The sequence below is a fragment of the Alosa sapidissima genome, chromosome 1 (assembly GCF_018492685.1).
Source record: "Alosa sapidissima isolate fAloSap1 chromosome 1, fAloSap1.pri, whole genome shotgun sequence".
NCBI lineage: Eukaryota > Metazoa > Chordata > Actinopteri > Clupeiformes > Clupeidae > Alosa > Alosa sapidissima.
This window is the reverse complement of record NC_055957.1, coordinates 32822027-32834237: the sequence shown is the minus strand read 5'-3', so window position 1 is coordinate 32834237 and position 12211 is coordinate 32822027. Positions and strand designations below refer to the sequence as shown.

Sequence of the window (12211 nt, the reverse complement as noted above, 5' to 3'; positions counted from 1 at the left end):
GGCCAGTTCTGCTTTGCCTCAGCCAAAGCCTCTATTACTGCAGCTATGGGGATATGAACTGTTCTATGGCCCTGTTCCTTGTGATTTCCTAGTGATTGGACACCCAACTCCTCAGCCAGTCCAAGGAACATGCAGAGTAAACGGTGGCAAACCACAAGCCTCTTTCAGACAGGACATATGAACACAAAAGAACACCAAGACCATGTGATGATGTGTGTGCACATGCAATGTTCGCATAAAAAAACAAAGAAAAAAAAGAAAGAAAGATAGAAAGAGAGAGAGAGACAGATTGGAAAAAAGACAGATAGAAAGAAAGAAAGAAATAGGTTTTCAGGTTCAAGTCATCGGTGGGAATAATCACATTCCTGCTGCTTGTCACATTCAAGTAAACCTGGTCCAGTCCAAGTGTAAACCAAATTTATTTTGAAATGCATTAATGGGAAAACCAATAATATTTCAGTTCACAGAGATAGCGAGTCATTTAGCCGTCTGTCAACAGATTGTGGGTCAAATACTGTACTTCTGTTACAACCAGCCATTCTTACAGACGAGTATGCATCACCTTATCATATTTACAGACAAGTGGGTGAAAAAAATGGACCACCTCTAGAAAAAAAGCATTTGATTTGTAGTGAAGAATGTTCTATCCTCAGTGTGTCTTGGTCCAGTGTCTACAATACTCAAAGCCAAACTCAAGTCCAAAGTATTGGCCAAAGAAAACTCACTTTAATCCATCTGTCAGGCGTTCTATCTGTAAAAACATAACAGGGTGTTGTTCCTCTATCTGCCCCATCCATTTCATTGTGGCCCAAAATTGGGAAAAAGATAACAGCTGGGCACCCTGTTCACCATGCCACCATGCCACCCTCCCCTCTGTCTCCTTGGCACACCACACCCCATACATCACCTCCTCAGGTTGGTGTCCTTGTCTCTGACTGGGCCAGTGGTGGCCGTGGTGGAGATGGTGGTGGCAGCTGCCGGGAGCGGCCGATCGGCGGTGGCGGACTCCACGACGGCGCGCACCCTGCACGACGCCTTCTCCCGCTCCAGGCTGTTCTGCAGCTCGGCCCTCCGCGCCAGGGCCGCCCGCAGCTGCCCGCGGAACTCCTCGATCCGCCCCTGGAGCTCCTGCAGCTCGCCCTCCCACTGCGAGGAGGTGGACCCCGCTAACGAAGAGGAGGAGCAGGACGGCGGGGACAGCACCAGGCTCAGCGTGGCCGGACCGCCGTTCTCGCACAGCTGCGTGGGGGGGCTGCCCACCAGCCCGCGCCGGAGACCGCGCTCTGGACCCGCCGGCGGAGCCTGCAGCCGGTACGTGTTGAGGGTCTCCAGGTTGAAGTGGACCCGCTTGCTGTGGTCCTTGCCGGACTCGCGGGACGCCCGAGCACTCTGGTTGTTCCAGGCCATGGTGGTGGTGGTGCTGCTGGCCGAGGTGGCCGTGGAGGAGGGCTCTGGGCAGGGAGATGGGGGCTGCAGCCGGTGGATGTTGCAGCTTTCTGACAGACATAAGGTCGGACTGGGAAGGCACAGACACAGAGGGAAAGAGAGAGAGAGAGAGGGAGAGGGAGAGAGGGCATCGATCAAGCTCACACAGAGGTGCCTCAGGGAAAGACTATCTGTGACTCTGTGAGGTTTAAACCACTAATGGAGCAGACAGCATACATTTGTTATAGTGATATAAAGCGATATCTGGCGAGAACCAGGCTGGGGATTTAGTGGAAACACTACAGCTTAAACTAAAACAAAAAAATGCATTTATTGACTGATTAGGACACTGGTGCTGTGCAGCAAGCTAATTTCCATCCCGGTTATCTTTGATGCGTCATTTTATTTCCAGTAATTCAAAAACAACAGCAACACAATCCTCTATTGCACAGCAAGTGACAACCTTTTCCTATCATTTAACACACACCTCATGCGTCTGCTTTAAAAGGTTTCATGAGAGAAGGCATTTGAATAACCTCAGTGATGGATTGTTCAGAGGGTCAGTCCTCACCTTCTGTCTGGAGTGGCCTGATGTCTCCCCTCCTCCTCACAGGCCATATTCAAAGCACGGTGGATCTTCTGCAGATTAGAGCAGCACAAAGCTATCATCAGCTCTAATCACACTTATGTGGATGTCTACAGCTGAGTTTCCATCCAATTCATTCACACATTTCCCATTTCGTAGTTATGGAAAATCAGCAAAAAGAAATGGGAGCCTGTGAACATTAACACATTTCCACTGTGTTATGCAAATGAACAGGACACTGCCCTGATCAAGGAGGAGTTGTGCACAGCTGTGGGTACAAAACTGGGTACAGAAACACACCATGAAATCTCAACAAAACAATTTCATGCAAATAAACCCATTTTAGATAGATAGATAGATAGATAGATATAGATAGATAGAAAGATAGATGAATCAATAAGTACTTTAATCCCAGAAGAAATGTTGATCATTCTTAGTCATATTATACCCTACGTGCATCAGGAGTAGCCTAAATTGAAAAACTGGATGAGAACCCAGTTAACGGCATATCCAAACACATTGTATATACACGCTGTTTAGACATAATGTACATGATGCTAATTGGTTTAATTTGCCTTGTGCTTTCAGTATTTGACCAGCAGAGGGCGCAGTCTCATCAATCTCAAAAGGACTGACAGACTCCTCAACGCCTCAACATCCCCAGTCTATAGAGAGCTCTTGGTTTGGACTTCTTCAGTTTAGAGCAACTTATCATACAAACCAATCAATTACAGATAAACTGATGACATCATCCTTGCGTCTGTGATCAAGAGGCTTGGGACAGGCGTCCAGTGAGGGCCGTCTAAAGGTCCCTCAGCTTTAATGAGATTGAGGTGGAGGTGACGGAACAGTCAGAGTGATTAGTGTCCAATAACTTGGAACTCGGCAGGTATGGACCATTAATCCCCATTTTTAATTGAATTTGCACAATAGCAAATTATAAAAAACGGAAAAGGACATTAGTCATAAACAAATCACAGCAAATAAATTGTCATAACACTCTCTGAGAGAGCCCCACAAGAGTAAATCTGAATACTTCCCTTCTTGCAGTTAAAAGAGAAAAGCATAAAACACGTGGAGCACAGAGCGCATTTGTGCCTGGGAGCTGATTAGGTGGAAGAGAGAGGTGTGCACTTCATTTCCCTCTCCTTACTACAGAATGCACAGCGTGAGAATCCATCCCACAATTCAGTCTCAGCGAGGCCAAATCCCATCTGTCAATAGCATAACTCACACACTGGACCAAGGTCTGCCTCACTGCGTTCACAACACAGCCTGCCCGCCATACAGTAATTGCCGTCGTCAACACCACCCTACCTGTTTTCATGTGCTCAGCCACGCGCGGCTAATGGAAGGGAAGAGCTACGTGGGTACAGAGGGAGGGTGGCAGCCAGGGAGGGTGAGGGTAACAAGAGCGTTTGGGAGTGTGTGTGTGTGTGTGAGAGAGAGAGTGTGTGTGTGTGTGTGTGTGTGTGTGTGAGAGAGAGAGAGAGAGAGAGTGAGAGAGAGAGTGAGTGTGTGTGTGTGTGCTTACGAGGTGTGTGCACCTGACATGAGGTTTGGAAATGGAGAGTGAGGGTATGTGGGGTTGTCAAGGTGCGTGTACGTGTGTATGAGTGTGTGTGTGTGTGTGTGTGCGTGTGTGTACATGTGTGTCTGTGTGTGTGTGTGTGTGTGTGTGAGTGTGTGTTCACCTGACTGGTGTGCAGCCAGTACTTGAAGCGCTGGTGCTGTCGGAGGTGCGGCAGGACGAGCCGGTAGAAGGTGTGCTCCCCGGCCAGAGTGAGCAGGGCCCCCGCCACCCCCACACACAGCAGCACAAACAGCCCCGAGAAGTGCTGGATACCCATCTGCAGCGTCTGGGGACAGAGAGTGGACACATGGTTACACACACGAACACACACACACACACACACACACACACACACACACACACAATAGTGTTGTAGTACTCGAGCTCAAGACCATTTTTTGCTTACTCGGTCTCGTCTCGGAATTGAAAGCAAAAATACTCGGTCTTGACCCGGTCTCAGCCAACATTGGAAGAAGGCGGACTCATAATTTTAGAGCAAGACCACGATACGTGGTCCGGCAAGGACCACAGCAACTCAAACACACACACACACACACACACACACACACAAATGCACAGGCACATAAACAGAAAATAGCATGCGTCCTGTCAGTCACTATGTCTTTGCCGGTATAAGAGTGTGGGTACAGCAGAGGGAGAGTCAAGAACAGGTCTCTGGCAGCCACTTATTCGTCACGAGCCGGACGGCATGAGTATCCTCATCATTAATCAGCCCTGGCGTTCTGACAGGCCTTTTTGAGCACTGACCCTGAGGTAACAAACTGATGAGCCACTAACTCACTCTTCCCTCTTTGTCTTGGCCAAAGCTGCACACAACACACTGCAGACCACTCGCCCAACACAAGCACACTGTTATCAGTGCCACGCGGAGCCGCTCCTGGACTGCTGCAGAGGAGAGATGCGTTTTGGGGTCGGGAAGGTCCTGGAGCAGAGAGGCAGAGGAAGTGGCGGGCCAGGGCTCCAGAGAGCCATCTCCACTGGTTATGTCTGCACTGAAGGTATGCGGTGGGGGAGGGGGAGCGCATCGACATCCGGAAGAATCCATCTTCTTCCAGAGTGGCTTTGATCTGAAGGGGTTTGGGGAGAAGGAGGAGGGATCCTGCTGACTAGAACTAATCACAATTTGACAAAAAGCGTGGCCTCGCTAATTGAAATTAAAGTCATGCTGCTATTGCGGCGACACAGAGCGAAAAATATCCAACTGCCCCACACCCCTCCCGCTGCTTTGTATACACGGGGCCACTCAGTGACAGAGAGCAGAAACCTCATTGGTTTCATCTTGTAAATCGATCAAACGTTGATAGCGTCTGGTGTGGAATATACGTGTCCAATTTTTCACCAATGTCTTGCTATAATGAAATTGCTATGGGTATCCACATGTTTCCCTGAAAAAGCCATTCCAACATTCCCCCATGCTATAAATGTAACCGCTGTCTCTCTGTCCAGGCTCGGCTGTGTGTGTAGTGAACTATATTAAAACATCCGTTTCCAAGCCACATTTCTCTGTTTTTTCCCTCCTCTTTTTTCTTATTCAAATCACTGATGCCAATTCGTAAGCCCAGGAGTAAGCTGGTGCGTCCGGTGTGGACGAGGGATGTGACAGAATCCAAACACACGAAGCTACTGGCCCCATCTAGTTCTCACCCCGAAAAACACCCTGCAGTGCTGTTTAACGGCGGCCAGTCCAGTGACTGCCAAGCGCTGTCAAACCTGTGACAGGCCGTGGGGATGCCGGGAGAGATTCAGTGCGCACTGCAGTGTGCGATAGCTCATCCACGTGATGCCGGCCCCGGACTCTGGGTCCCGCGCTGGCTGCTCCACACACACACACACACACACTCTCTCCCTCACTCTCCCTCTCTGTCTGTCTCTCTCTCTCTCGCTCTCTCTCTCTCACTCTCATTCTCTCTCTCTCGAAAGGGGAGGAAAGAAATATACAAATCTCCTGCTCCTCTCCTCTCCACTGGTCCCTTTTAAATACGGTACACACACACACACACACACACACACACACACACACGAGTGCACACTTTGGCTGTTCCCTGAACTTTATTGGCTTTTAGGGTTGCTCTCACTCATCCATATTGGCCAAATCTTTGCAAGACTTGAGACGGTATATCATTGGAGTCTTTGAAGCATCTTCTGCAGGCTCTCTGTGTTTGCTTGAGTCTTCAAGCTGGCTTTCATCCATAGACAGGGAGAGCTCCAGTGTCTGTGGGATGCCCTTCACTAATTTCCCTTTATTCCTTAAATGAAGATGGAAGGAGCCGCTGGAAAAAAGGGAAACATCCTTCATGCAGACGACAGACAAAGTGAGGCTGTCGGCATTTCCAGCCGGCGTTTGGAGACGGTGCACGGAGCCGAATTAAAACTACCAAAACAGATTAATTATTTTTTTCTACGGAGAATGTGTCACCAACCAGACAGCTATGCCGAAAGGCTTATCAATGCCATGCAGAGTCTACTTCCTTGCATATAAATACTGTTTTGCAAACTGTTAACAGTTTTTTTTTTTTTGGCCCTCCATTTTTTCCACCCATGATAGTCTGTAGAGACCCAAAGTCAAGACGGAAAAGCAACAGTGTGGAAACAAGACACATCAAGTTCCAGCTGTCAGACAGTGGCTGGGTGTGGAAAAAAACGGCGGCATTGTTTTATCAGCTGCAGAGAACAATTCATTCCGGAGTTCATGAAAGCCGGTGTGTTGGACACAGTGTCGCATTGTTTTAGAGGCGGCGTGTGGGATTGATGGACTCAACTGGGAACTCCATTTCCCCTGATGGGCTCCATTTGTTCTGGACTCAGTGACTCGCGGCGGCAGGTGTGAGTCGGTCCACCTGACATCCCGGGAGAATGAGAATGGATGATGAATACACAGGGCCGCTCTTGATGACATGGCAATCACACCACGGGACACGTCTCGTCTCCCCAAACACACCCACTCAAAAGGAGGCTGGTTAATGGAGGAGGTGCAGGCTTGTCGTCGGCCACCCACCCATTCAGCTCAGCCATCAGATCCTCCTCCACAGTGGAGGTGTATGTCTCCGTACGCTGACACTGGTGACAGTGGCAGCACAGAATAGATAGAGAGCGAGAGAGATAGAGAGAGAGAGAGACAGAGAGAGAGATAGAGAGCATCTGGAAATAGCTCAATAAGTAACACCTGCTTTTAACTGGTTTCCTGCTGTAGGTGAGGAAGTTGCGTCTCGTACTGTGGAGAGAATGATTCTGTTGGTGGTTGCCATCTTCCATATCACAAAATCGAAACATCAACAAACACACACACACACACACACACACACACACACACACACACATACACACATACACACACACACACATACACAAACAGGTGGAGCAGCTGTCATTTTTCTGCTACCTTATGACAGGCATTAAACTTACACACATGGCTGCACATGACACACACACACATACACACACACACACACACACACACACACACACACATACAGACACAGACACAGACACAGACACACACACATACACACACACACACACACAGAGACACAGACACACAGATACAGACACAGACACACACACACACACACACACACACATACATACACACACACACACACACACACACACACACAGAGTCGCTTGCAGGTGGAACGATGGCTCACCTCTGTCACAGCGAAGACCCTCTTCCCACATGGGACTACTTTGTACCACTTGTCGTGCAGCATGTCCATGTAGCCGTCAGACTTGTAGCGGCTGACATACTCGGAGACATTGCGGGTCAGAGGAGAGTTCTGGGGCAGGCCAATCCCGTAGCCTGGAACAGGAAACGCACACACACACACACACACACACACACACACACACACACACACACACACACACACAGGAGCCGTGATGTGACAGAGTCTGACCGAGTCCAATCATCCTCCAGCCTGCCGAGGCAACGTCTGCAGATTGCTCTTAATGGAAAGTTACGGTAATGGATGTCTTTTCACTACAGTGCTTATGGGTGCCAAGATTTTTAGTGTAACGACGATGATGAATTTGGAGCCAGAAAGTCTTGCTTTATTTCTTATATGCGGGGTGTGACGAGAGCACCGGAGTGTGTGTGTTAGCCTAGAAATCTAGACGCACCCTAGCGGCGGCAAATTAATTTGCTCAGCCTGTACGTCTAGTATCGAACCATAGGAATTTCTATTGGCTTAACACCGTGGATGTTCTCCAATCACAGCACTCTATTTCGTTAGAGAGTCTTAAGGCGGGCTTAACAGGATAACGACATCCTGCGACGGTGAACAACAAGGAAGGTGGCTATGGCGAACGAAGAGCGGTTGTTTGAATCGGCGTTGGCGTCAACTTTGGAGGAGTTGGACTTGTGCTTTTCTTTGAAAGTAGAGCAACACAATGCACTTAAGTCATTCCTTTCGAAGAAGGATGTATTTGCTGTTTTGCCGACCGGATACGGATATGGTCGTAGCGCTGGCCTATTGCATGCCTAGGCAGTTTGAAAGACAATTCTCTGCCCGCCCCTTGGATTAAGCAGGTGAATGATTCGATTCCAGACTATACATTTCAATGATATAGGATGGCCCGCCAGGCTATATGTGTGTGTGTGTGGGGGGGGGCGTTATGGATGGTGGCAGCCGTATTGATATGTTGAACATCCTCTGGCCAAAAGCATAAGCATGAATCTGGAGCTCGTCAGTGTGACGTGTGATGGCGAGCAGCATATGTCTGTCACTCTGAGGCCTTCAGAGCGGAGAGAGGGATGAGCGGCGCGCTCTGACGTCCACGGATTTCATCAAAGAGCAATGGCACTCGCAGGGGTGAACCCTCGCATCACTCACGGCAACCCAGCCCGCACTGACAAAGACACACGCCGCATCCTGATTGAGTCTGGACCGCTGGGTGTGACGGCTGTCACACTGAACACAAAACTACCCACACACACACACACACACACACAAACACACACACACACACACACACACACACACACACACATACATAGACACACACACACTCACTCACTCAAAGTCATTTTGGGTTGGTTGGAGAGTGGTGAGTGTGTGGAGAGAGGTTGTGGCAGAGCGATGGCGTCCTGGGCTCTCAGTGTAATAATCTTAATGGAGTGTATCTGAGCAGTCATAAACTGCATAGAGCCCATAAAACAATAAGAGTCGATGAGGGGATTCTCCCCTCAGTGTGAGTGTCGGCAGAGCCAAGCCCTTTTGTCTTTGTGAGGACAGGCGTGCGTTGTGCGCGGCACTCCGACTCCGACTCCGCCGGCCCTCAATCTTATCTCAAAGTTTGCAGCAGCCTGTTGGCTACTGTTCAGTCATTACATCCACTCTCTGTTATCTACCACTGCACAGAGTTAATGGACCTCAACAACAAAGAGTCCCCTCGGAGAGTGGACAGTGGAGACTGTTTTTATTTTTGACTTTATTATATCTATTCAGTGGGAATGACGGGGGAATGACAGTTGCAACGGTCAGTGATTAGAGACCTACATTTCATTTGTGTCCACGAGTTCACAATCTCAATACTGGGAAGCAAAAAAGTCCTCTCAGGTGCCAATGCTATTTTTACATTCAACGTGAACAATGAATGAGTGAATATGTGATACGATTCACAAATAGGTGAAGTAATGAACGAATCAATAAATGCCCATGCAATGGTGAAATGCAGGAAATTCAGGGAAAACGTCTGCACTGAAACGTTATTTCAGCAGCTTGTCTTTAATGTTTTCCACAGAGCACCTGGAAGTTTTGAGCGCACCAGTGTGTGGTTCCATTTGGCACCTCCAAAGGCCCTGTGACAGCTCGAGGTTGAAGGAGATTAGTTGATAATTCAGCTCAGCAGAGGGGAGAGATTTGAAGGGCAGGGGTGCTGGCGGAAAATCCTCACAAACACACGTGGGGATATCTCGCATGGATTGGAAGCAGTCGAGTAACTCGGAGAAATTCTTCCTCACTTTTCCCCTTCTAAAGCGGCTTGTGTCGGGAGGCGGATGATGGCTTTTTAGGGAAGGATTACAACATTATGGAGGTCAGCTCCAAAGCTCCTTACCTCAAATATTTATTTCACAGGAAACAAAGATTGGAGGAGACTTTGAACTGGTGTAATGCCCAGGTTTAGGTGGATGGATATGCCCACCTCTCCTTCTCAGTTACGGCCCATTAAGAGTGCGTCTCACGTGAGACAGGCATACCAGGAGAAATATTGACCCACTGCAAGCAGCCGCAGAAGAAGCAAAAGCAGCAGCAGCACAACACAACCGCACGAGTCTCAGATCAAATTTCAAAGTTAAAAGATCAAAGCAGATTAAATTACTTTCTGAAGGACACATGAATGAGATAGCAGCGAGACAACAGATAAACATCAGGATGTGACGTGTATAATGGAGATAGCACACCGGAGGGCGGTGTGGAATACTCGCCTTCAATAGCGAATGGCTTGCCCACCGTGAGCAGTTTGCAGTCGGCGTCGATGGACACTTCGTAATCCAGAAGAGCCTTGTCCATGATGAAGGCATCCAGCTGAGGAGGATCTGTCCTTGAACACGCATGGCAGAGGGGTGAGACACATGCCAGACATTATCATGCACGTGCACGCACGCACACACACAGACACACACACACACACACACACACACACACACACACACACACAGACAGACAGACAGACAGACAGACAGACAGACAGACAGACACACACACACACACACACACACACACACACACACACACACACACAAAATATTCTGCCAAGAGTTGCAATTTAATTTCACGGCCATATTCAACCATAACCACATGTCTAAGCCATCCCACCACCACCACATACAGTACATAAAACCAAAGGTGGAATCTTTTGATTTACAAAATACACCACAGATTTGAATATTCTACGGCTGCATATTATACATTTATATATCAAATTTACTAATTTTCAGGCAGAAATGTCAGTCAGTTTCCCCTGCAGCATTTGGGACATAAACTCATTCACTGCACAGTGAAAAACACATATAGTTAATCACTGCACAGTGAAAAACACATCATATCACCGTACAGTGAAAAACACATCATATAGTTAATCACGGCACAGTGCTCTATGCAGTAAATGAGTGGATCCAGTGTGGCCTGACCATTATAGAATTTCACATTTTTCCTATCATGCCTCATGTCCTGCCTTCTCATGTCCTTCTCAGCAGTTATGGGCTTACGGACGGACTGGTAATCCTCAAAATGAACCAAAGCAATAGAGGAGGAGCCGGTCACCCCACGGAGGGTAAAGGAGTGGGCGGTCTGCGGCGGATGGTGTGAACTCCGTGCCAAGGTTGCTTATTAGCGCGCCGCTGTCAGCTGATCAGTTCTCCTCTGGGATTAGTGGCGCCCAGGGGGCTGATGGGGGAGACGGAGCGCCCGCTGATTCCCCACTGGGGTGCCGGCCAGGGGTAAAGGTCGTCGGGAATAACACGCGCGGATTACTGTACGTGACGGCCTCCATAAAATTCTAATATAGTGCATCCTCTTGCTGCTTCGCCATACAGGAAAAGAAAACGAAAGAATAAGAAAGTGGTCATCAAATGTAGGTACTCTACTGTAACAGAACGTGGTGTCTATTTTTAGTGTAATGAATGGTGTGTGTCCGTCATCGAGGATGTATCAACAGCATTACATGTCTTACATAATAACAAGGGGAAAAAATGCACAACTAATCCTAATTCAGTGCAGCATCACACACACACACACACACACACACAGGGAGGATTACGATTGCTTATTGAGGAGAATGATATAGATACAGTGTAATTTAATCACCTGCTCCGTACAGGCAACCAAGATAGATTTCCCCAATCCCCTACCCATGCTCATAGAGAGACTATTCTAATTTAAAATATGCTATATTCAAGAGCAGGATCACAAGTAAGCCCATTAATGAAACCGTCAAATGTCCCTTCTGTTCATTCTTAATTATCCATCCAGGATCTGAGCTGAGTTGGAGCTGGTCATTATCCGCTAAGACTGATAACACAGCACCTTTTTACACGGAGCAGACCTGAGGGGACACCATCAATTTGCTTGCCAATATGCTTCCCTCTTTTGAAAACTGATGGATTAACACACAGCTTGTGTCTTGTGGTGACATGAAATTGTCCTCATGAGCCAGCAGAGCAAAAGGGTATTTAACATGATGTCAGCCAACCAAGCATTTCCCCCACAAAACCTATTCAAAGCCTGACTACCAGTACAGCAAGATGTCTAAAAAATGGCAACAAAGACTTGTACATAGAGGTCTCTCTCTCTCTCTCTCTCTCTCTCTCTCTCTCTCTCTCTCTCTCTCTCTCTCTCTCTCTCTCTCAGTGTGTGGTTGTGTGTGTGTGTGGTGTGCATGTGAGTCTGAGATCCATCTGTCTCCTCTGGACAGCACCTCTGGCCGCCCACAGAGATTTTGGAGGATTTTGGGGTCACTGCCTCCGTGTGCCTTGCTCTTTTGAGTGGGCTCTTGCCTCCGAACTCTCAGCAATCGGTAGGAGGAGAGAGGAGAGAGATGAAGTGATGGGGGAGAGAAAAGGACAGCAGGAGGGTGGGATATAGAAAAGGAGAGAGAGAGGGGGGGGA

At 48.3% G+C, this 12211-nt stretch overlaps 1 protein-coding gene across 1 annotated transcript in view; it reads right to left on the bottom strand.

Moving 5' to 3' along the window:
- Positions 1-402: 402 nt before the first annotated feature.
- Positions 403-12211, bottom strand: part of grin3ba (glutamate receptor, ionotropic, N-methyl-D-aspartate 3Ba) — a 34353-nt gene continuing 22544 nt past the window's right edge. Inside the window, exons 5-9 of the mRNA XM_042098091.1 lie at positions 10030-10145; positions 7250-7401; positions 3706-3870; positions 1997-2064; positions 403-1516 (exon numbers count right to left, since the gene is read on the bottom strand). Of these exons, the coding sequence (XP_041954025.1) occupies positions 904-1516; positions 1997-2064; positions 3706-3870; positions 7250-7401; positions 10030-10145 (1114 nt within the window). The 3' untranslated portion in view covers positions 403-903. The remainder of the gene's footprint in view (positions 1517-1996; positions 2065-3705; positions 3871-7249; positions 7402-10029; positions 10146-12211) is intronic.